The 23,238-nt window shown below is 41.2% G+C and overlaps 1 protein-coding gene across 9 annotated transcripts in view; it reads right to left on the reverse strand.

The window, feature by feature from the left end:
- KCNAB2 (potassium voltage-gated channel subfamily A regulatory beta subunit 2) overlaps window positions 1–23,238 on the reverse strand; it is a 151,731-nt gene continuing 128,493 nt past the window's right edge. For 7 of the 9 annotated variants that reach the window (XM_083163004.1, XM_083163000.1, XM_083163003.1 and 4 more), the window contains 11 exons: window positions 21,183–21,227; window positions 20,575–20,619; window positions 20,448–20,491; window positions 17,946–18,032; window positions 16,508–16,552; window positions 12,584–12,669; window positions 9,471–9,591; window positions 7,297–7,391; window positions 6,450–6,570; window positions 5,042–5,130; window positions 1–3,881 (listed from right to left, as the gene is read on the reverse strand). In XM_083163004.1, coding sequence (XP_083019130.1) covers window positions 3,792–3,881; window positions 5,042–5,130; window positions 6,450–6,570; window positions 7,297–7,391; window positions 9,471–9,591; window positions 12,584–12,669; window positions 16,508–16,552; window positions 17,946–18,032; window positions 20,448–20,491; window positions 20,575–20,619; window positions 21,183–21,227 — 868 coding nt within the window. In that variant the 3' untranslated portion in view covers window positions 1–3,791. The remainder of the gene's footprint in view (window positions 3,882–5,041; window positions 5,131–6,449; window positions 6,571–7,296; window positions 7,392–9,470; window positions 9,592–12,583; window positions 12,670–16,507; window positions 16,553–17,945; window positions 18,033–20,447; window positions 20,492–20,574; window positions 20,620–21,182; window positions 21,228–23,238) is intronic. The other 2 variants (XM_083163007.1, XM_083163006.1) reach the window with 1 other exon arrangement.

Genomic DNA, 23,238 nt, shown 5'->3' on the forward strand with positions numbered 1-23,238 from the left:
TAGTTTCACAACATCTGGAGGGCCGCAGTTTGAAGACCCATGGTATATACAGTAGGACACGCAGTCCACCGAGGACCCCTTCTGGAGACTTGGTGTAATACGTTAGCAGAGTAATGGGAGAGAGGAAGTATTGGGCACACAGTGAAAAGATGAATACAGTTTAAACAAGACCCTTACACTTCGCTATATTGCTTTTCCAGGGGCCTATGTTCCATACATGGTAGGTTATGTGACCCTTGTTAACAGGTATGTATAAAGTACCCCATGAGAACATAATCTAGTTCCCAAAGTTTCTCTGGAAACCTTGTGCAGTTTTCATTGGAGCAGGAGCAGCGAGATACCATCCAATCACTGGTGCGGATACATTCACACCGATGACATGGAACATACTACAGCCAAGAAAACAGGAGGCGGCATATCAATGTGTGTGCGTACTAATGTTTGGTTGGAGGACTCTTAATCCGGGGAATTTCCAGTTTAGGATGAGCTCACATTTCCCATTTGTTAAAGGAGAACCCCGACTACGCATTTCCCAGGAATAGCCGGAGCACGGTTTTGGCGCTAACTGCAGCAACCGTGGGACGACTTTTAATGACATTTTCTTTTCTTATGGGATTCGGCCTATAAATATGAATATAAATATTATACATATAGGTGTTTTGCTGAATTTACACAATTCGCAGATAAAGCGCCTCTGGGCTGGTGGGAATCGGACAGGAAATAAATCTTCATAAACGATCGAAAACCAGTTTTATCTAATGAACTCCTCTACAACCAGGACAACGAAGAGGATATTCTTCTCACTATTATATTAATTATTCTACTCTTCTTAATATCGGCTGAACGACTAATGGCCCCCATAAAACAGCAATCACAATTAATTGCTTCTCAGATCCAGTGATTTTTTCCCCCCAGATAAATGGTTTCTTCAATCTATTTGACTTGCCCACACATCACAGATTTGTTTCAGTGATCGGCAGATTTTTCCTGTTAGAATACCCACACATACAAAAATGAAACTCCAATAAAACCAGATTTTTAAACATGTTGAAAAATCTGATTCAGCAATCGATTGGCGATCCCTATTAAATTTTGATTGGGATCGCCAAAAGGGGGAGCCCACACATTAAAGATTAATTGTGACAATCATCTCCAGAACGGAAGATTGTCACAATTAATTGCTGATGTATGGGGCCCATAAGCCCCCAGACAAGCAGCACGCCTGCCTTCCATGCCCTAACAGCGACAATTTCCCATATACCCAATGATCTAGAACATAGAAATTAGCAAAATGCCGATATGTATTTATCTTTTAAAATTTTAAGCTGGGTACACACTGAGTGATATGCAGGGGGCACTGACAGCTGAGCCGGACCCAGGTAATGGGCGCGCGGACAGCTGAGCCGGACCCAGGTAATGGGGGCATGGACAGCTGGGCCGGACCCAGGTAATGGGAGAGGGCGTGGCCCATCCCCTCCTTCAACAATACAGTATATGTAATTGTGCAGCTGCATAGGGATGGCCATTTTGCCATTGATGGTTGCCATTGATAGCAATAGCGTAACTGCCCATTGATAGTGTCATACTATGCAATGTATGACCATTGATGTCTTTATCTATCGATGGTCATCCATTTTCTTCGACCGATTGGCCTTAGGGGGAAAAAAAAAGAAACAAAACTATTTGTTTATGCTGGACATCGATGGAGGGAAACCATCTGGTCCCCCTTATCGGTGGCAAAACTATTCTATTTCAAATCATTGATGTTCGATGGGCATTCCTACACGATGCACAGGAGGCGCTAGTATTCGGTCTGATGGGTACCGGCCACGGCAGGGGGAAGAGAACAGGCTACAGTGATAACAGGAGCATTGTGGGGGCTGCAGAATCAGAGTATATGGCTGCCTTAGTAAACACATTATGAGATATATGAGCACTATAAAGAAGTTCAGTGATGTAAACTTTACATACAGATAGGACTTTCCTTCTTTACGGTCATCTGATCCTGGCCCCACCATACACTGGGCCAAGCTGGGACTCTCCAAAGCCAATGTACTAAACGACAGGCACCATGTACTAGCATAATAGATACCAATATCCATGTGGAAAGATATAAGAAATGTAATTTCTGAAAGTTTCACTTTAGATTCTGTGACGTGTACAATAGATGACATAAGTATATAAAGCTTCTATGACGTCTATACCTGATCCTCTCCATGCATTGACATTATGGGAGAAGTAAAAAGCCGAGCAGCGCTCTGCTCCTCAGCCTTGTACATACCGTAGCTGACACTGCCCTTACCTATCCGTGTTCTGCGGACCTTGAGACATTATAGCATAGTATTTCAGATAGAAAATAATGCCATGACATGGAGTAAACCTGACATGATAGGGATTTATAGAGCTTTAAGGGTCCCTGGCACATCATTGCTCCTGGGGTGCGCTGTGCGCAGCCGAATGGAGCAACACTTGAATTGCTCTATCAGGCACCATCTAGTGGAAGTATCCATGTAGTTCTCTCCTGAAGGCTAAAATTATCAACACCACAGGTGACCTAAGGTGCTCTTTCCGATCTAGATTTAAACCTTTAAAAGTACAGTACAATTACACCAAGACCTGAGCAATCGCTAGATATACAGACCTGAGCAATCGCCAGACATACAGACCTGAGCAATCGCCAGCTGACTAAGGCGGGTTACGTAGCTTCAATATGGACAATAGCGACTGTACAAAACAATAACATCAAAGTTACAGCATGTAACGGCCAGATCCATATCCCCCACACTGAGGAATCACCTGAAACAGACAATGGCTCATATGAACATTGTGCGCTTTGTGTCTATTCCCAGAATAGAACCTCACATACTGTCAGGGACAGCAGACGTTCCTACCAAATGGATCAGTACACAGCAAATGATATGCCACACCCTCTATAGAGGTTGTAATGTGCTCGGTTTCCTGCAGGGCCCTATATGACCGTATCGCACAAAGCTTCTGTTCAGGCTACGAAATATGCAATTCAAGTCTGTGAGCATTATAGGACTAAATCCATGTGCAAATATCTATATTCAATGCCACGGGAATTGCTTAAACACTCTGCGCCATTCTCAATAGGAATCCTTTACGCAAAGGGGATTCTGTTCAAATTTTCTGTTATTGAAGGACACTGATTTGCTTAGTCATGATTGAGATGCAATGAAATGATCATATAAAATAAAATAAAAAAAACAGCATAGGTAAAGAGGTCACTGGTGCAAAAATAATAAAACAAAATAAAAAATTATTACTGTTAAATAAGCTGTATTTCCTTAAGCTGAGGTATAAGATTTAAGCACAAAGCAAAATTCATGATTTGGGAAAATGTAAAATTCCAGTTCTTGGTAGCTAACATGAGAAAGTGAGGGGCTGTGAGTCTTTATGCAACGTGAAACCAGAGATCGCACTGCGGCAACAGCTGAAGTTTCTGCGGCCGTTAACCGCCGAGGAAATGTACAAATTAAACCTGAGTTTACCAAGATGAACATAAAAGATGCTGAGAAAGGTTTTCTGTAACCACACAACTGCGTTCATCCTGTAACTAATCTTAGTGCGGCTAAACAAATTAGCGGTAGATGTGTATACATTAAGCATATGGGTTCTCACATTAATACTGTAACGGTTTCCCGACACTGTCCGGAAACGTTGTGTTCTTAGATGAGACCACTCTCCACTTGGATTCAGTAAAGCTTAAAGCAGGCAAGTCGAAGAATCGAAGCGGAACTGGAACCGGTCTTTGTTTGTAGCATCCAGCATTAGGACCGGTAGTCTTTTTTGCTATATGGCTTGTTGCCCAAAATACTATCAACCTCGTGAACAATGGAAGAGGATAATTTTGGAAGCACCTGTGACAGCAAATGGAAGACAGACACAAAAAGAACAATGATGTTATTAAATTGGCTTTTAACTAGCAGTGGAACATTAGAATTTCAGAGAGAGAGATCAAGCAGACGGCAATAAAGTACTAGCCAGTCAGCTCCTAACTGCCAAGTTACAGGCTGTGTTTGAAAAATGACAGTTGGTTGATCCTTTCTCCAATGCATGTGACTTCTAGTAACTTAGGGGTAGATTTATTAAGCTCGGTGAAGTGATAAGGTGTCTGTTTTTTTTTTTATCACCGGCTAATCAGCTCCTGCCTGTCATTTTTCAAACCAAGCCTGTTACTTCACAGTTAGGAGCTGATTGGCAGGTGATAAAAACCAGACACTTGGGGGGAAATTTACTAAAGGAAATTTGTAAAAAAAAATAGGTGTATTTGTATCCAGAAATACACTTATTTTTGACATTTACTATCCTGAAAATACGGCAATTCGTATTGATGTGCTATCAATACGAATACGAATTGCCGTATTTTCGGGATAGTAAATGTAAAAAATAAGTGTATGTCTGGATACAAATACACCTATTTTTTTTACAAATTTCCTTTAGTAAATTTCCCCCTTTATCACTTCACCGTGCTTAAGAAATCTGCCCCAGATCGCCCTATTTGCTTAAAGTGAGTCATTACCTTATGTAGGGTACACACCAGGCCGACCAGCTCACGATGCACATCGTGAGCGGGTCGTCAGTGTCTCGTCCGACCCGCTCACGGTGACGCGGGGGGGGGGGGGGGGGCACGACTCGCTCACGATGTGCACCGTGAGTGGGTCCGATCCGATGGCGACCCGCACCCGGCTGTATGGTCGTCATTGAGATCCTACCTGCAGCAGGTAGGATCTCAATAACGACCGACCGACCCGCGGGACCGCGCATCGGATCGGTATCGGTCCACACCAGGTCAGAAAAGGGCCCAATCAGCATACAATCTACATCCAATTGGTCGGAATTGGATCTAGATTGAGGGGATCGGGCCCTAGTCGTCCTGGTGTGTACCCAGCATTAGAGGAAAAACAATTATATGGTGCTTTTTTTGTACAGAGAAAAGAGTGTAAGGCATGCCAGCACCTGCTGCACCTCCTCTGTGCTGCTGGAAATGTGAACTAGTGTATAAGTGTGTTATACAAACCTGTATTGCGCCAATATTCTCCAGGAGTTGATCAGCATTGGATGCCCCTAACAAGACAGAACTAACACCTTCATTCCTCAGGCACCAGGCTGAAAAGAGAATTGGCAGATGTTACAAAATGCAACCAAGAGTCACCGTCCTTTCAGTTATTAATGAGATGTTGCTCACTGCACGATTCTGAGTGCTGGCATATTCAAATTCCAAATCCTTAGACACTGTACTCTCATATACAGTGTAGTGCAATTATCTGTCTAACATACTCACACACCTATGTATATATAATAATATATTTGCCCTGGAGACCGCGCCTGTAATGCCGAGCACATGTGTAAGTGATTAGATGAGGCTTGGCCGTATCTTATGGCTAGAATGGGGCAGGTATTGGGTGTTGGATTCCAGTTACCCATATAGCTTGCAAGAATTTTGATTGGATTACCCACACGCTGCATTATTGGACCAAATGCAGGTTGCCGATGGCGATATCACAGCGTGTCACCAGGTTACGGCAGGGCAGAGGCTTTATCGCTAAAATAACACGGAATGCATTGGTACAGTATTTCCTGGGGCATCAGCATTCCTGACAAAGGAACACTGCAGATACAATTCTAAGTGTGTACTATGGGCCTGATTCAGCTTTGTTAGCAAATGGGCCATGCTGCACTGCAGGTGGGGCAGAAGTAACATGTGCAGGGAGTGTTAGATTTTGCTGGGATGTGTTCAAACTTAAATCTAAATTGTAGCATAAAATGATAATATGGGTGGGCTACATGCAAAAGCAGACAGTATTTACCCTGCACAGAAACAATATGAACGTATGTCTCCTCTCGCATGGCAACACTGTTGTTCCAGACACAAAATCACTTTCTTTTTTTGCTTTACCGAATCTGTCCCTAAAGTCATTATACCAGTGGTTCCCAAACTGTGTGCCGTGGCTCCCTGGGGTGCCTTGGGACACTTGCAGGGGTGCCCCAGGTTGGTGGTCCAGGACCAATTCAATTTATTTATGGTTAATTATTTATGGGCAAAACCAGTGCTGGAGGCTGCCAATCATAAAATGTGTAAAAACAGAAGCAAATCCTGCCCATTAGCACATAACTGACCCTAAGAATCGCATATAAACCCAATCTAATTCATTGTTTTTGGGCCTAGGGGTGCCGCGAAAAAATTCTGATACGCTAGGGTGCCGTGATTCAAAAAAGTTTGGGAACCCCTGCATTATACAGTATGAGTTTCTAAATTATCAGTGTTTTACAGACTTGTATTGTTTTTTTTTTATCAGGACTGAAGGTCCAGAAACTGCCACCAACGTCCAAGTTCTTCTCTGGCATCTTGGAATCAGGTCACCCCTATACACTGGTCCTGGCCATGATGTACGTTACTGTTGCATTACGATGTGTAATGTACTCACCAATTGCTAGTTGGGGAAGGGTGCAACCCAAACGCTCTGCGATGGCTTGCAGCTCTTTCAGTTTAGCTTGCTGCCGTCTTCCTTCTTCACTCAATATTTTGTCTTTTAACCACTGATAACCCTTTAAAAATAGAACAAGGCGTAAGACACAAAGTTGCGGAGGTTCTCGTGAAGCCATTGTAACTTGATTTCAAGGTGTTGATGCCAACCACTTGACCAATAACAACAGACCGCTACTGAATAATAATAATTTTAAGGACCTTTAATCTTATACTCCTGGGGCGTATCATAAGCAATATGCAAATCTCAAAGCCACCAGGGTTATGTAGTCACTGGTGCCGCAACCTCTGCAGGCCCGAGAATAGAAGAAACTACAGTTCTGTACAGTATAAATTCACGTAAACAGGGCTTAAAGTGCTCATGGAGAGGTGGTGGAACTCCGTTCCCCTAACACCGACACCCCCCCCCCCCCTCCATTAGGCAGAGCCTAGACCAGTGCCAGGGAGTTTGTGCCCTACCACCCATAAAGGGATAATGGTCCCACAATACTTATTAGCACAATCGTATACACATTACACCGCATGTAGTGCCCTTGATTCATATTAAATCACACAGTGATGCCTCTTATACACATAATGTCCACAATTGTTCATCTTAACTTTACATTACATATGCCAAGTCAGAAGAAGAAACCCCCGGGACAGGCTTTCTGTTGGAATTACTGTTTAGGACTGTGGTAGAGGTGGAACTCAGTTCCCCCTACCATTAGAGGTGGTGGAACTCAGTTCCCCCCAGTTCCCCCTCACTTTAACCCCTGCACGTAAATAACTATTCTTAAAAAAAATACCTTAAGTGAGGCTCTAGAATACGGTGGTATCCCCCCATCATATTTTCCAGAAACTATTCCACAAGCGAGCGGTGACCAGGTCATAGCGCCAACACCTGGTTGAGGGAATAACAAATAGACAATGAAAGCTAGGCTTTGATTTATGCAAAACCTGTATAGCAATAATATTTGGAGACCCACCATAGTACATGAAACAGCCAAAAGTATGTGGATCCCCAAACACGAACAAAACCTTTCCTTCCAAACCTTTGGGCAATAATGTGGAATTAGTCCTCCTTTGCTGCTATGGGTATGGACAGTTGGAATTCCAATGTCGGGGAAATGACTGTTGGAATACCAACTGTCGTTAAGGCATCTGGCACCCGCTGCTATTAGTCCCCATTCCAATTGGAAGGTTTTCCACTAAATTCTGGAGCGTTTCGCAGCATTTACATTCATCCAGCCACAAGAACGTTCTGATTCTTTCCAAAGGTGTCTAGTGGGGTTGCAGTCAGTGCTGTGTGCAGGCCAGTCAAGTTCTTGACCTCCAAAGCTATGAAAGACCACTCCAGACAATAATTCCTCCCTCAGCCAAGGCGGCAGTTGACAATATAGTGACATAAGTACCGGCAGCGATTCCTATAGAGATTCAATGACTACCAAGCAGATCAAGTAGAGTGCCTGCTCCATACATAACATAATGTAGAGTGCCAGATAAGCAGGCTGACAGTAATACTCAGATAAAAGCCTCAGCTTATACATATAGAAGCGCTCTGAATTATTTCATAGATGGATCATTTACAAGTCTAAGAGACCGTGTTACTGTTATATTGCACATTAATTGGAGCGTTCCAGCAAATAATGAATTCTGTTTTATGGTCAATAAACTTAGTTATTGTAATTTTATTTTAGATGCATTTGTGTTACTGCGTACAAATACAGTGGAATATACAACTGCACCATCCAAAGGACTAGACAGGGACTGATTGGGGCAATAAAATAGTCCTGGCAGTGCAGGGCGCATGCACAAGACGGGGACGGAGCTACTTGCTCAGCCTGTCTCATTATATATTGTAGCCGAGCAGTGTGCTGGGAGGCGGAGCTACTTGCTCAGCCTATCTCATTATATATTGCAGCCGAGCAGTGTGCTGGGAGGCGGAGCTACTTGCTCAGCCTGTCTCATTATATATTGCAGCCGAGCAGTGTGCTGGGAGGCGGAGCTACTTGCTCAGCCTGTCTCATTGTATACTGTAGCCGAGCAGAAAAACATTAAAATAGGTAAAAGCCACCAACCTTCTATGGCTAACAAATGGTTGTTTGTCAACGATGCTCTTGCCACTGATGGTGGAAAGCCAATTTTTTTTCTCTCCCTGCACCAGGGCGTGAAGCCCAACTTAGCAAAGCCCCACCCTCCGCTCTGATTGTCTGACATTGCAAAGTGACAATGAACCCATGGATAGTTCCCCTGTTGATTATTTAATACCATTAAGGTTAACAACAAATGATCCACAAACATGTTTGTGTATTTTTTTTCCACGGAATTCTTTTGATACAATAGTTAGTGACCATCAAACCAAAAGTTTCAAAGGCAGAAGTCCAACATACTTTTGATGATGGGCTTCCGATGACCATCCCTACCCCTAGCCCCCTCATGACTGTCTGGTGGTTTCATGGCACTGATGTTAAACATAAATTGCACCATCGATAGTTAAAACAGCAATGGCCACCTACATCAAAATTAAAAGGATATTTTTGGGGGATGGTAAAGCCCCATATTTTAGCAAGTGGAGACCAATACATTGCAACTAGGTTTGGGTGAGGTGGGCTCAAACAGAGTAAAAAAGTTTTCCATTGTAAATAAAACACTGGTCGTAATACTTTAATTATGCCTTTAAATATGGTGGGCGGAGACATGCAAATCACACCAGTACAGCCACACACGCCAGCAAGCTGTGTTTGGGCGTGGTGTAGTAAAGGCAGGCTACGGTAGGCCAGCAAAGCAGTGCAGAGATGTCTTCCAGATCTGTCACCAGACCCCACCACCCTTCAGTGCTCTGCAAGCAGCGGTTTCAAGTAATACATTATTGGTACATACATAGGAGCACTATGCACATACCACTTATACATAGATATCGTGTTTAATTATTTCCATAAAAAAACATGGGATTCATAGGGGGGGGGGGAGAAGAACTTACCGATCTTGTGAAACAGCTCTGGCAGTTGGACCTCTACTTTTTCTCTTTGAAACATGTGATATTCGGCTTGTTCACAAATGGGGGGAATCAGATTGAACTGCCGCGCTACAGAATATGCTTCCTACAATGGAGATAAAGCTGGCAATGTTTATACACACTCTGGAACGTGGACTTGATGTTATGCTGATATACCAGAAGGAATAGTCCACCGTGACTTATTTAAGCTCTGATCGTTTATTAGTTTAGCATCCAAATTAAGGGGGGGAATCCATTTAGGTGGAAGCAACTTTCACCCACTGTACCACTGGATCTGCTCATTTTTGTCGACACTCCCACTTGTGGTTTATAGAAAGTGTGGATAGGACAGTCACACAGGGGCCCCCGCACATTGGGGGCATCTACAGTGCTGTAGATATTCCTCACCGGCTCCCGCTTATGACTACTGGTCATATGCTGCAGCAAGTGGGGGCTCAACAGCCAACTCTGGTATATGAATATCCGAGTCCCGGAGAACCAGATCAGTCCCTCATTTACGGAGCCCACTCAGTAGCGCATGCAGGGGGGGTTTCTGAGTACCCAGAAACCCCCCCCCCCCCCCAGGAGTCTACACTGAAAGCTGAGGATCTCCTCTTTCCATGGGTACAAGAATTTTAAAAATCAGCCCTTGGGAACCGGAGATATTTGACTTCAAAGCAGTTGTCCCCATCCAAGCTTGTTAATTGCTCTTCTCAGTCAGATATTTCAGGTTCTGTCTGACTTAGAAAAGACAAAGGCCCTTATTCTGATCGGTGCGGATATATCCGCGTGCGTTCGGGCCGCCGATGTTTTGTGTCTGCGCATGTGCGAGCGGGCGTACGGCCAAATCCCGCATGATCTGTGAACACTCCGAACAGGGGGTGGAGAGGGACGTGAAGGGCTATTTGGGCTCATTACCATATGCATACGCCCTGCGTTTCATGGGAGTTCCCATGAAAACGCTGGGCGTACGTATGGTAATGCGGCCGTGACGCACGTGTAGGGGGCGGACATATGACATCGCCGGATGTCAGCTGCCCGCCCAGATCCCTGCTTTTGCACGGAAAAATGCCCGTGTGGTCTGAGGTTGCGGGTGCTGGTGGAGCACTCGGTCCTGCATTCGATGGTCTGCGACCATCGAATGATGGGGGAGGTTCCCTTAGATGGAGGAGGCGTATTCCGTAAAAAATACACGTGCGGTCCGTTCGGCCAGCTTCTTACCGCATACGGACGGAGTTGGCGATCCGTATGGAAGGCGGGGTTTCGCACGCACGGTCCTGGCCGCATAATCGGCTCTGGCTGCACCGATCAGAATAAGGGCCAAAGTGTTGTTTAGTACTTGTTTTGTGCTGATGTCTGAATGCTGCTGGTAATTGATATCAGAAGGTTCACCCACCTTCTAGCAAATTGAATACAACAAAAGTAGATCAAATTACCCCTAGCGCTTTCAGATAACTTACACCATAATAACAAGGTAAGTGTCCTCAGTATATTGTGTGGAGGTGCATAAGTCCTTGAACAATTCACAAAGGAACATCAAATGCGAAATCCCAATCCTCCAGTGTGAGATGAACCATCACCCTCTCCATCTCACACTGGAGGATTGGGATTTCGCATTTGATGTTCCTTTGTGAATTGTTCAAGGACTTATGCACCTCCACATCATCACAAAAGTTGGGAGGTATGCAAGTATTCCTCAAACAAAGCATCAGCTGTTCCCACCTAATTGAATTACCCCCTAATTCCAGAATATAATGGATTATACTCTGCTGCACCACAGTATATGGCCTGGTATCAGCTTGAGTAACAACCATACTGCTTGCAATTTGCTGGTAAACTTCTCCCGCATATAAGTAAAGTCCACTCTAGTGGGGTCTATACCTCCACGGGCCAATTAGTTAATGTGTTGTACAGAGACAGCACACAACTGCAGCAAAAGGACACTGCAGAATAAATCTTGTCACTGCATTGCTGCCCCAGTGGTGAAAGGTTCTGTGGAATCTAACATAAGAGAATCCGAGGCTGACTGCTGTAAATGAAAGGTGCATCTGTAAGTGGGGTAAGTGCGGAATGGACTAATAAGCACACAGCTACGTGCATATTTATATATATATAGCTTAAGCGAGACGTCTGAATTATATACATTGTGCATATTTACTTCTATACTCCCTCTATCCTACTCTTCCGGATAAATGCTCACTCAACTCCAAAAATAATTATGTTAAATCCTTCTGGAAGCATCTAGCAATACCATGCTCCTGTCAACCCGATTTATCATCAACTCCTTGTTTGTTTGTTTAAATCTGCAACCAATACGAGCGTTATATTTTATGTACTGGAACATCCCCGTCACAATCCAGTACACTAGTCTACTCTTCCGAGCCACACACACACACTACGGGCATCATTTACACCTGATCGCAGGGCACATTTCGTTTGCAAGTGGGCAATACCATGCTGCACTGCTGTTGGGGCAGATGTGACATGTGCAGAGAGAGTTGGATTTGGGGGGGGTTATTTTGTTTCTGTGCAGGGTAAATACTGACTGATTTATTTTTACACTTCAATTTAGATTTTAGTTTGCACACACCCCGCCCAAATCTAACTCTCTCTGTGCATGTTACATGGTTTTTCCCATTTGCAAACAAAATGTGCCCTGCGATCAGTTCTGAATTAGACCTTATAACCGTGTATTCACAGCCACCCAAACGAAGTACTAAAAATATATCATTATATATATATATATATGTATATATAGATAGATAGATAGCTAGATAGATAGAGAGAGAGATAGCCATGGAGCGCCCCCTCCCTGCAGGACGGTGCCGAGTAGTGATTTGTAAAACATATTTTAAGAACTTTATTAAATGGGGAAAGCATCACATAACCACCATTAAGCCACGCCCCCTTTTTACCGATGCTCGGGAATCCTTTCTACATCCCTGAGGCTGGCATAATAATAAGCATTACTTCTAACGGACTTTACTACATTCTGATGATCACTGGTGAAGAATATGCTGGTGGTTCATCGGGGTGGGCATATAAAGAGGGAAAACGTCATACACAGTAATGGAATAAAAAGTTCTCAAACAAATTACCATTATTTCCATAGAGCTCCAACGAGAGGTACCCCAGTACATGGCCATTCCTTGGTTAATGACGTGGGTCATGGCCCGGACTGTTTCTGCAGAGAAATGAATGGAGGGAAGGCAGGACAGTAAAGACTCTATTAAGCATTTAAAGATGCTCCATACCATGCAGGAAGCTAGATCTACAACACCGAGAGGGGACAGTATGCTGCAAGGACATCTAGCAAGCAGTGTAATTCATCATTGTCCATTTGTAAGCGGGCTTGGTTCGCACGAGGGGAACCCAGGTCCAAAGACTTTTCTTGCAGTAAGAACTTTTCCCAATCTTGAGGAAAATGGAGAACATCAGGAGCAACATACAGTTGTTGTCACCACAGGCCAAGTGCCAATAGCTGCAAAATAACCGATTCCTAGGTGCGTCATTCATAAACCAAAAGCCATTGGTATATATTTTATTTTACACAATAAGACAGGGGTGGCCAAACCTGTCCTTAAGATCTACCAACAGTTCATGTATATAAGGCAACCTGTGGATCTATAGTAGGAATGAATGCAGCAGGTTTGGAAATGTGACAGTTAGTAATGACTGCACCTGTGCATAGGTGATCTGGAAAACGTGGACTGGTAGATTTCAAGGACCGGTCTGGCCACCCCTGCAGTAAGATTTAGTTGTGTGATCTGTAATATGCTGTGGCCAAATGTCCCGCTTTGTCCCTGTTCCCATGGAAGATTGTATACTGTATTGTACTACTGTATATATTAGTGTTGCATTATATATCACCAGCATATTATGCAGTAATATCACCAGCGTATTATGCAGTAAATATTTAATCATTAATCACAGGTAATGTGGAATCATTCACATCAGGTCCTGTCCCGATGGAGCTTACTCCTGCCCCGATGGAGCTTACAGACTAAATTCTACTACACATTAAAGCTTGGGCCCATTTTTACGTCACCAGTGAAATAACTTACTGGAGTGTGGGAGGAAACCGGAGCACACAGAGGAAACACACACAAGCACCAGGATATCATACAAAATACACACAGATAGGGCCCTGTTGGGAGCTGAATCCATGAACCCAGTGCTGTGAAGCAGGAATGCTTACCGCTGTGACACCAAGGCAGGAATGTTTACCATTGTGCCATTGGCCCACCAGGACAAGGGGCAACAAAATAACCAATTTTTGGTCAACTATCGTCCGGAAAACAACACTTTTATTGCAACCCCTGTCCCACCCAAATCAGAGGAAAATGTAGACGATACTTGCGGCTGATAAAGCAAATAAATGAACAGAAACGCCAAACTTCTACTTGTGAGAACAATATCTTGCATAGTTTACAATATTTACATTGCATTTGCCACCATCCTTCTAACCCTCCACTCCCTTGGACTTTAGGACATTGCCCTCTCATGGCTCTCCTGCTATATCTGTAACATCTCTTTCTACAGTATGTCCGATGCTCTGTGTCCATGGACTCCTTCTCTTCTCTCTCTACATTTCATACCTTCCTGACCTCACCAGCTCTTCAGTCTACAATTCCTCCTTATACAGTACTTCTCATCCTGACATCTCCCCTTCTGCTCTTATCCACAACTCTCTTTCTTCTCTTTCTAGATGGCTCAACACTTTCTTTTAACTTAGCATATCTTGGACTGAACCCATTGCTCCCCCACCAAGTTCCCTTCAAGCTGCCATCTCACACTATGGTGCAAACACTTTCTGCTCCCCTTTCCCTAAAGTCGGCTGCCATCCATACCTCCTCTATTTCCTCCAATTGTGGTCACCCACACAATATCTTTGTGATTAGACTCTTCCTCAACCTATTTGTTCATATATCTTTCCAGTCATGAGTGCACCCTCTTCCACCTCTCCGTTCTTAAATTTGATCCACAATGCCTGCGCTTGTTACATTTTTCTTTCAGTAGCTATGATTTAATTGTTCCTCCCCCTTGTTAACATGCCCCCCCCCCCCCCCCCCACTCTTCCCCTTTTGGACCATCTTAAGCTCCTCATTTTCACTTATAAATCACTCAATCACTCATCCAATACAAACATCTTATATCTCATCTCAGACCACAAGTGGACACTGAAGAGCAACGGTCCACACATTTTTATGTATGTTTTTTCCTTTTTACAAATGGAGGGGAAACTGGGCTCAAACCAGTATCTTGCCCCCTGGTGTCTTAATCCAGCTCTGTGTATCACTGAACTCACCAGACAAAATCGCAAATCAGTCTAGTCCAGGCATTACCAACCTCAATCCAAGGCACACCAACAGTGCAGGTTTTAGTAATATCAAGGCTTGAGCACAGGTGACTTAATTAGTACCTGCACTGTCGGTGTTCTGTGAGGACCATGGTTGAGAATGCCTGGTCTAGACAGACTAATTTAAAAACAAGCTATATGTTAAGACAGACCGTAAAAGCAATTTCACATATTGGTTCAAAAATAGACCATAGTTCCAAGTAGTCCTGGAGTCAAGATGATTACTTTTGAAAAATAAAATTTGTGCTCAAATGTGTTGACGCACTACAAAGTGTAATGAAAATTTTAGGTGAGCAATATTTTATGTATCAGATAAATATAATGTCACAAAAGGCGTTATTGAATGAGCATGGACAGACTGTCTACATAGCAGGAAAATCATAAATCTACAGTGCTTGCCAGGCATACCGTAAAGTGCAATTTTAAGTGTTTCTAAAAAAAAAAATATTAAAAATTAATGTAAGGATAGTCTTTTTTAACCATAGACACACTAAACAGATCTACAAAGGTTCATATTTTCCATCTATATATCATCAATTTAAATCTTAATTTTATTTAGTATAGTAATGAAATCACATTTGCATAACACATTTTGTGCAAGTCACTTCATGGTTAGAGGTAACCGGCATCAAATTCACAACACAAACCTTTGTGTACAAGTACAAAATATTCATCTGTCAGTCCATCTACAAGCTGTTTCTTGACACAAGGTGTATTCGTATATATTTTAGAAACACTTTAGGGGGGCCAATGCCACAACAGACCATCATGCAATCCTCTTAATTTCTGAAACATAGGCTCATGCCAAGAAAAGTAAAAGATTCCGCATAATGCATGGTACATGATCATGCGTGGTCACATAGCACCTAGCCAGCAAGCCTCATATTCTACTGGAAGATAGACAGATCCTCTGGAGTGCACTGGAGCATACCATAGCTATACAATGCTGGGTATGAAAGAGGTCACACAAGCATAACTACCAGATGCTACAATTGGGCAAAAAAAAAAGAACAGGAAAATGTTAGAGCGTTTTTTGCATTTAAAACTTGAAAATTGAATTTAAAAAGATTGTATACTAAAAAATAGTAGTAATAATAATAAAACGATATAGTATTCAAAAATGAGTGACCACTCCAATTGATTTAGAATTTTTGTTTGCCCAGTGGTAGAACTGATCACTTCAAGAAAAGTTGCCGGTTCATATTTCTTGAAGGTGAAACAGCATCATTGAGTATTCTCTTCACATTACGGAAGTTCTGACAACAGTAATGTGCACCATAAAAAGGTACAAGACCACCCGAACAAAAACTTCAATGATGCAGGAAATTGAAAGTCTTAGAGAAAATAAAAAGGAAAGGAAAATACACCAATCTGTTTCTACCATGCAAAAGAAAAATACTCCAATAATAATGATATGATACACAAATCAGGGCAGAAAGAGGGTAGGGGGTATTAAAGGGTTTATAAAATAAAATAGGATTTTACTTGCAAGATGTTCTTAAAGGGTATTTCATTTATGCATTTTATGGATATTTTTGGGGGGAGGTGGGGGGAGGGGAGTGGGGAGGTAACACTTGTATGGTAAAGATAAAAATACATTATCTGTCCCATAAAATGCCTTTTGGACACAGAATTCAATATGGAGACTGTGGGTACTGTGTACCTTCTATGATGAATGTTCTCGACTTGGAAGAACTAAATGGGTCTCCTGGTGATAAAAGAAAGATTTAGAAAGACCAGAGTTTACAGCTGTAACTTCATTACATTGTTTGACAAACGGGCGCAGGGCTTCAGAATTGTTATATGGTGGTTGATAAAATAAAAATTGTTATATGGTGGTTGATTTTTTTTTAAATATCTGGCTAAGAAACTAATTGGGAAATGTTTTTAAATTATACCCCTTATATGCCCTTCACTTGCGCATTTTTGTTTTAATGTGTTGAAAAATAAAAAGGAAAGAATTATATTTAAAAAAAAAATCTGATCAGTCATCAGCCAAAGTTACATCAAGTTACCACTATCTTTGAAATCCTTTCGCTTAAACATTAAGATCACCTTGTTGTGACCCTATACTTTATATAATTAGAATACTACTTTTTAAAAAAAAAATTACCATCAAGGAATAAAAAAATAAATCATGGAATAATTAAATAATTTAAAGTAGCGACAAAAAAAAGTGAGCACTTGGTGGATTGATAAAATATTAACATTTAACCTCTTGTAAATTAGTATCTGAAACCTTCAATACAAAGAGGTCAGAAGTCAACTTCAAATACTGGAAAATGCCACAAAAAATTAAATGGACATCATAATAAAAATGAATAAAATTATAATAATAATAAATATGCTGCAATATTTAATTTGAAACACAATAATGATGTATTAATATTAAATAAAAATAAATAAATTCAAAAATAAAATCTAAAAACTGTAAGGGCCAAAAAAAAATCTGTGAATGAAAAAAACACCCCAAAAATTAGGTGATTAAAAAATAATAATAATAATAATAATAATAATAATATAAAAATAAGTGCTTTAATAAAATTTGATAGGTTTTCCACTTCCATGACAACAGCAATGATGCAACTTAAAAAGGCGTATTAGTCAAATACATTTTAAATATAATCAATTAACATAAGAAGTTCTGCTTTATGTTTATTAACGGAATTCACAAGTGGTTCTATCATATCATTTGGTAAAACTATGATCAAGACATAATGATCACAGCATTTACTTCTCACTACCAAAAGCATAGCAAGACCAGAGGTTAAATTACTTATATATTTAAAATATATATAGGAATAGGCTCCAATTGAACGTGACAAACACCCTTCACATACATATGTCTTCATAAGAGATTTAAATGTATGTAACATTTTTATTCATGCCACACGTTGCAAAAGATGTGATAAAAACAACACGCAAAGGTTTTGTCTAACATCCTATCAACTGACAAAGGCAATTCATTTAACAAGGTGTGTCAATATTTTGATTTATTACATATATAATATCCTTAGGGATTCTCATACTGTATAAACATAGAGGTTGTGCAATAAGAAGCATTTTAAAGCAAGGTATTGCGCTGTCTATTGGGTCTTTACCTTCCATCGGTGTGTTGGGATCAGGACGGTTGGCAAACACAACATCCACATATTCTAGCTGAAGTCTGTCTAAAGAAGCCTTTAAGCCTAAACAATGTAAAAGGAAACAAGCACGTCATCTGTTGAAAATGACCCAAAGATTTCTAGGCTACTAAACCTTTAATCTGTACTAACGTACATATCAATTTACTATACTAACAGCACTAATTACTAATCTGGTGTAAAAAAATAGATATGGATGCATCAGACTCTGACATTCTGGTTGGCTCGCAAAGCAGCGTTAGTTGGCTGCCTTGCAAGACATGTTACGCCGCCAGCCTGAACGCCCGCCCCCTGCTAGTCACCGAATTTCCCTGCAGCACTGTAAATGGACGTTTTGTATAAACATCCATTTGCAGACTTGTGTTGGGACCACAAAATCGTTTGATGGTCGCCAAACATCAAATGATTTCTATAGCACTCGCTAAACTAAGTCACTCTCTGGTGATCAGGTTAGCGGCATCCAGCTCTGAGAACAGGGCAAGCAGCTGAAATCCCGTGACGTCAGCCACCCACCATCGGAAGGCAGGTGGCTGCCCCCATTCGCATAGGGACGCCCAGCAGTTTCCTGGGAGCACACAGCGGTTTCGCGTGTACGCTCAGGAAACGCACCCTGGCCGCCTCCTGCACGGCCACCCGCTGTATGTGCCTCAGAGACTATGCAAGTCTCCGAGGGCGCCCGCAGTGCAGATCTGCAGATGCGCATAAGCGATTATGCTCAGATCTTCAACATTGGTCCCCGTTGCAAATTCGCAATGGGGCAAATCAACTAGAATGAGGGCCAAAGTGTAAAATGACATATTAACAACACTAATAGCAGCAATAATCAAGGCAGTTATATAGTAGCAAACAGTTTTCAATATGCTCAATCACTTTGAAATGTGTTAGTAGTCTACAATAGGATACATCAGAGACTTCTAGCCACATTAAAATGTCCTAGTCCACATTATATAACCTACATATATTTTATATTTTTTAATAATTTTTGGTATTGTATTTTAAAACAAGGTAAACTCCAGTTCTTTCAAATCAATTCCTTTTTCCACGGTTCAATATTTTAACCCTTTGAGTGTAAACAGCTCTTTGACAGATATGCTAAATATCTGCTAAAAATGCCAATGTCTCACATTATTTATATAAATTCAAATAAAAAAAATATTGTGTAAAAAAGATTATATTTCCAATAAAAGGTAAACATTACAGGTCAGTATGATGAATACAAATGTTTGCTTGGCAATTTTCACACCAATTTTTACAAATTCACTCAAAGGGTTAAACACACAAAAAAACAGCAGTTTCCTTTCTATAAAATATCTCCCGGAAAATCCACGTGAGGTTCGTATAAGCTACTGCAATTATAATATATACTGTACACTTAGTAGCCACTTTGTCAGGTACAACTTTCAAGTAGTTGGTTGCATTAATTTAGTTTTATTCGAATAGTGTGGAGCAGAGAAGGGAAGGGAAAAGGAGGTCATGACAGCAACTAAATATACGAAGGGTTTTAACAAGGTCACAGAGGGAGATACTATTCAAAGAAGGAGAGGTATTAGAACTGGGAAGATAGGTGCAGGGTCAATTTTAGGATAAATTACTTCACAATAAAGGTAATAGACAAGAGGAACAGCCTCAGGTGGTAAAGACTAAGGGGGGTATTCTATTCAATCCCCACCACTATTTCCAATGTGGGAAAAAGCGGCAGGGGCCTATTCCATGCTGTCGTTCCTGAGGCAGATCAAAAGAACATAACCAACTTTAAAAGCAGTTGAGCCTGTTTTGCCGAAAACGGACGGATCTCGACCATCCTCAGCCGTTTTACGGACACGCCCCCTTTTCGCAGATCGGCATGCGGGACATTGAATCCAGCCTGCCGATAAACTGGCAGGTAGAACGAAAACTGGCCTAAGACAGTAAAAACATATTTGGGATACACATAAGGATATCCTTACAAAAAACAAAGGATCTAGGAATGCAATTATAATCAGACCCCTGGTGGGATTCTTACCATCCCAGTGCAGCTGATGGTTTTCTAACCACTGGCATTCTGACTGCCAGCCATCCATATATATATTGCATGCTAACAACTTAACTTATGCTCCTTGTTAATTGAGTTTACCCAAATGATTTTGACTAAGTATTCTTAGAGCATTGAGCGTGCACTATCGGTAGATGTAATGTACCTAGCACATGGGTCACTGAGTGCACAGTAGTCCTGATTTTGCTGCTGGTCTTAACTGGAACACCTGGTTTTTAATAACAATAATTTACCCTCTATTGTAAATGTTTATGAATATTTATAGATCTGTGACCTGTTGAAAAATACTTCGGAAAGGTCATAAATCTTCCTGTTGGCTTCTACTGTTCTTATCTCTTATTGTTACATTGCTGTGTTATCTAGGACCCAGAATAGATATCCTATGTAAATCGACAAGTGTGTAACGGCAGCAGTACTGTACACTGTACCTTCAATTATATGTTTTCTTGATAGACCTCTCTCAGTTTCTGCCCTAGAATATAAAGAAAAAGTTTATCTACAAGTTGTGTTGCATAGAAACAGACAAATCAAAATAAAAGAAGTTCAATGACTTACTTTCCTCCCCAAAATATTTTAGTTGTAATAACCAAACTTGACCGTCTAAAAAAGAAAAACAAAAAATGACAAAATTTTTTTTATTCTTGATAGTTACAATTTTTATTTTTTTTTTATTTTATTTTTTTATGGAATACCATCTCATAAATGTTGTAGTGCTATAAGGTTACTTCCATTAGTACACATATGTATTTTTTATTTTTTTGCACAAACGTGGCATACCTGTATCATAGTGCAGGAAACTTTAAACCTTTATAAATAATTTATACCATTGCTATTAACTAGAAGGAAATCATTCGCTGACTATGTCAAAACAGTATTTTGTTAAAATGTCTGATAGAGAAGATAACAATTAAAAGCAATTAAAAGCATTAATTGAAGAAAAAAAATACTCTAAACATCATCTGCACATCCTATTATCGACCAGAGACCAACACAGGCCACATTCAGTTGCATAAACAACAAGATATCCAGAAATGAACCTGCACAATTTTACAGCATAAATTATTCATTGTGGTCTTTTTTCACCTTCTGAGCAAAGAGGTTGTAGATGAAACTGTTTCCTGCATCAAAAATTAATCACTCAGCTTTAAAGTACAAATAATTACCTCCAACCTTTCTTCTTGATGATATTTCCTAACACTACTTCAGCCCTGGAAAGAAAAGAAAATGCAATATTTAAAAAAAAGTTTTTACAATTTTTTTTTTTTTTTTTTTTTAATTTCCATGTCTCTTTTTCATGAAACTGGGAATGAATGTGAGTAAAATCCTTATGTTTTAAAAAAAGTTATAAAGTCATAACAAGCTTAAAAAAAAATATGGAAATAAATAACTAAACACGCACAGCAGTTGGCAAAATACTTTTTTTACGGGGAGTATTTTTGACTCCATTTAACACATTAACTAAATGTAAAAAAAATTATAATGTAAATGTATCTTCAAGTTTTTTTTTTTTTATGGTACTGTTTTCCTAGCACGGCGCCCACGATCTAGATAGTATGTGGGGCTGATATCTCAAGCATCTCATGCATCTTATGTGTTTGTGCGGCATAAGATGCATGAGATGATGCAAATCGACGAGATTTTTACATTGGAATCAATGTAAAAAGCCCCCAAAACCCCAATTTTAATTGCTAACCCCCCTCATGGGTGAAATGCCACCCCCCCATTGTTAACGCCACCCCACTATTGACGCCAACCCGAAGAGTGGCGAGCGCAGCGAGCCCGCGAGGGGCAGCGGTACGCGTCCTCCGACCTTTTCATACCCCCACTATCCACGTCGGTTTGGAGTTGATCTTATATAGTGTGGCGAGCACAGCGAGCCACCGAGCCCGAAGCGTGGCGAGCGCAGCGTGCCCCGCAAGGGGACGCGGAATACATGTAAAGTAGTCCGCGTCCCCTCGCCACTCTTCGGGCTCGGTGGCTCGCTGCGCTCGCCACACTATATAAAATCAACGCCACGCCGACGTGGATAGTGGGGGTATGAAAAGGCGTACCGTCGCCCCTCGCTGACTCGCTGCGCTCGCCACGCTTCGGGTTGGCGTTGATAGTGCTTATGGCGTTAACAATGGTTATTGGGGGCTCACGATTTTTCATCTCATGGATGCATAAGATCCATGAGATTCAAAAATCGGGTCCATCGCGTTGATTGTATGCCTTAAGTACCTTAAACATAAGGCATACACTCAATGAGACGGGCGCCGTGCTAGGAAAGCAGTACCTTTTTTATTCTTTTTATTTTTTACATAACATAGAGTATAAAATGCACAATGGCATGTCACGACATGTAAATTCAAAGAAGAACAGACATTCAAGTTAGGGTACTCGTGTGAAGACATATTTCAGTTACAAATAAAATAGTTCTGACATGAAGTTGGAAAAAAGCTGCAAACGTGGTTGTGGGTAGGGAAACTGTCTTTATCTTCATTTTGCATACAAGACATTCCCTAAGTTTCCCGGTTCAACAGATATCATGTTAGAACACATCACCATCAATATACAACCCTATGACCATCCATACCACCCTTCAACTACTTGAGGAGAGGGCCGCAAGTAGCCCCATTCGTGTTGATGACGCACAGTTCTCAGAAGGTGTCCAAGTTAGATGTGACATTCTGTTTGATTTTGTCTTCCAAGATATTAATAAAGGACCATTTTAAATAAAATCTGCGTAATCCATTTTGTTGATACAATCGAGCAGGTTTCCTTTCAAAATACATAAATTGTATGAGTTTCTGCTTGACGTGATCGATTTGGAGCGGCTTTTTTCGTCCAATAGATTAGAATGCATTTCCGAGATACTGTAATAGTAGTTATTAGGAGTGGGACAGCATTGGTGTCAATCGTATCCATCTGCCAGTTGTGGAAGGAAAGTCCCATACATGCTGGTGGGGACATAGACCAATTAACTGATAACATCTTGTTAATAAAATTGGTGAGTTTGCACCAAAACCTTTTAACTTTGACGCAGTCCCACATGCAATGGGTGAAATCGGCTTTAGAAATGCCACATTTATAACAGTGGCCTAACTCCTCAGCAGCCATATGTCTCCGTTGGTGGGGTGAAATATAGGCTCTGTGCAGGGTTCGGATATGCACTTCCTGGAGGTACGCAGATTTTAAGGATTTCATTGCGTGCAATTGTAGATGTAAAATCTAATCAAT

Source organism: Crinia signifera, chromosome 19 (genome assembly GCF_055691185.1).
Source record: "Crinia signifera chromosome 19, ASM5569118v1, whole genome shotgun sequence".
Taxonomy (NCBI): domain Eukaryota; kingdom Metazoa; phylum Chordata; class Amphibia; order Anura; family Myobatrachidae; genus Crinia; species Crinia signifera.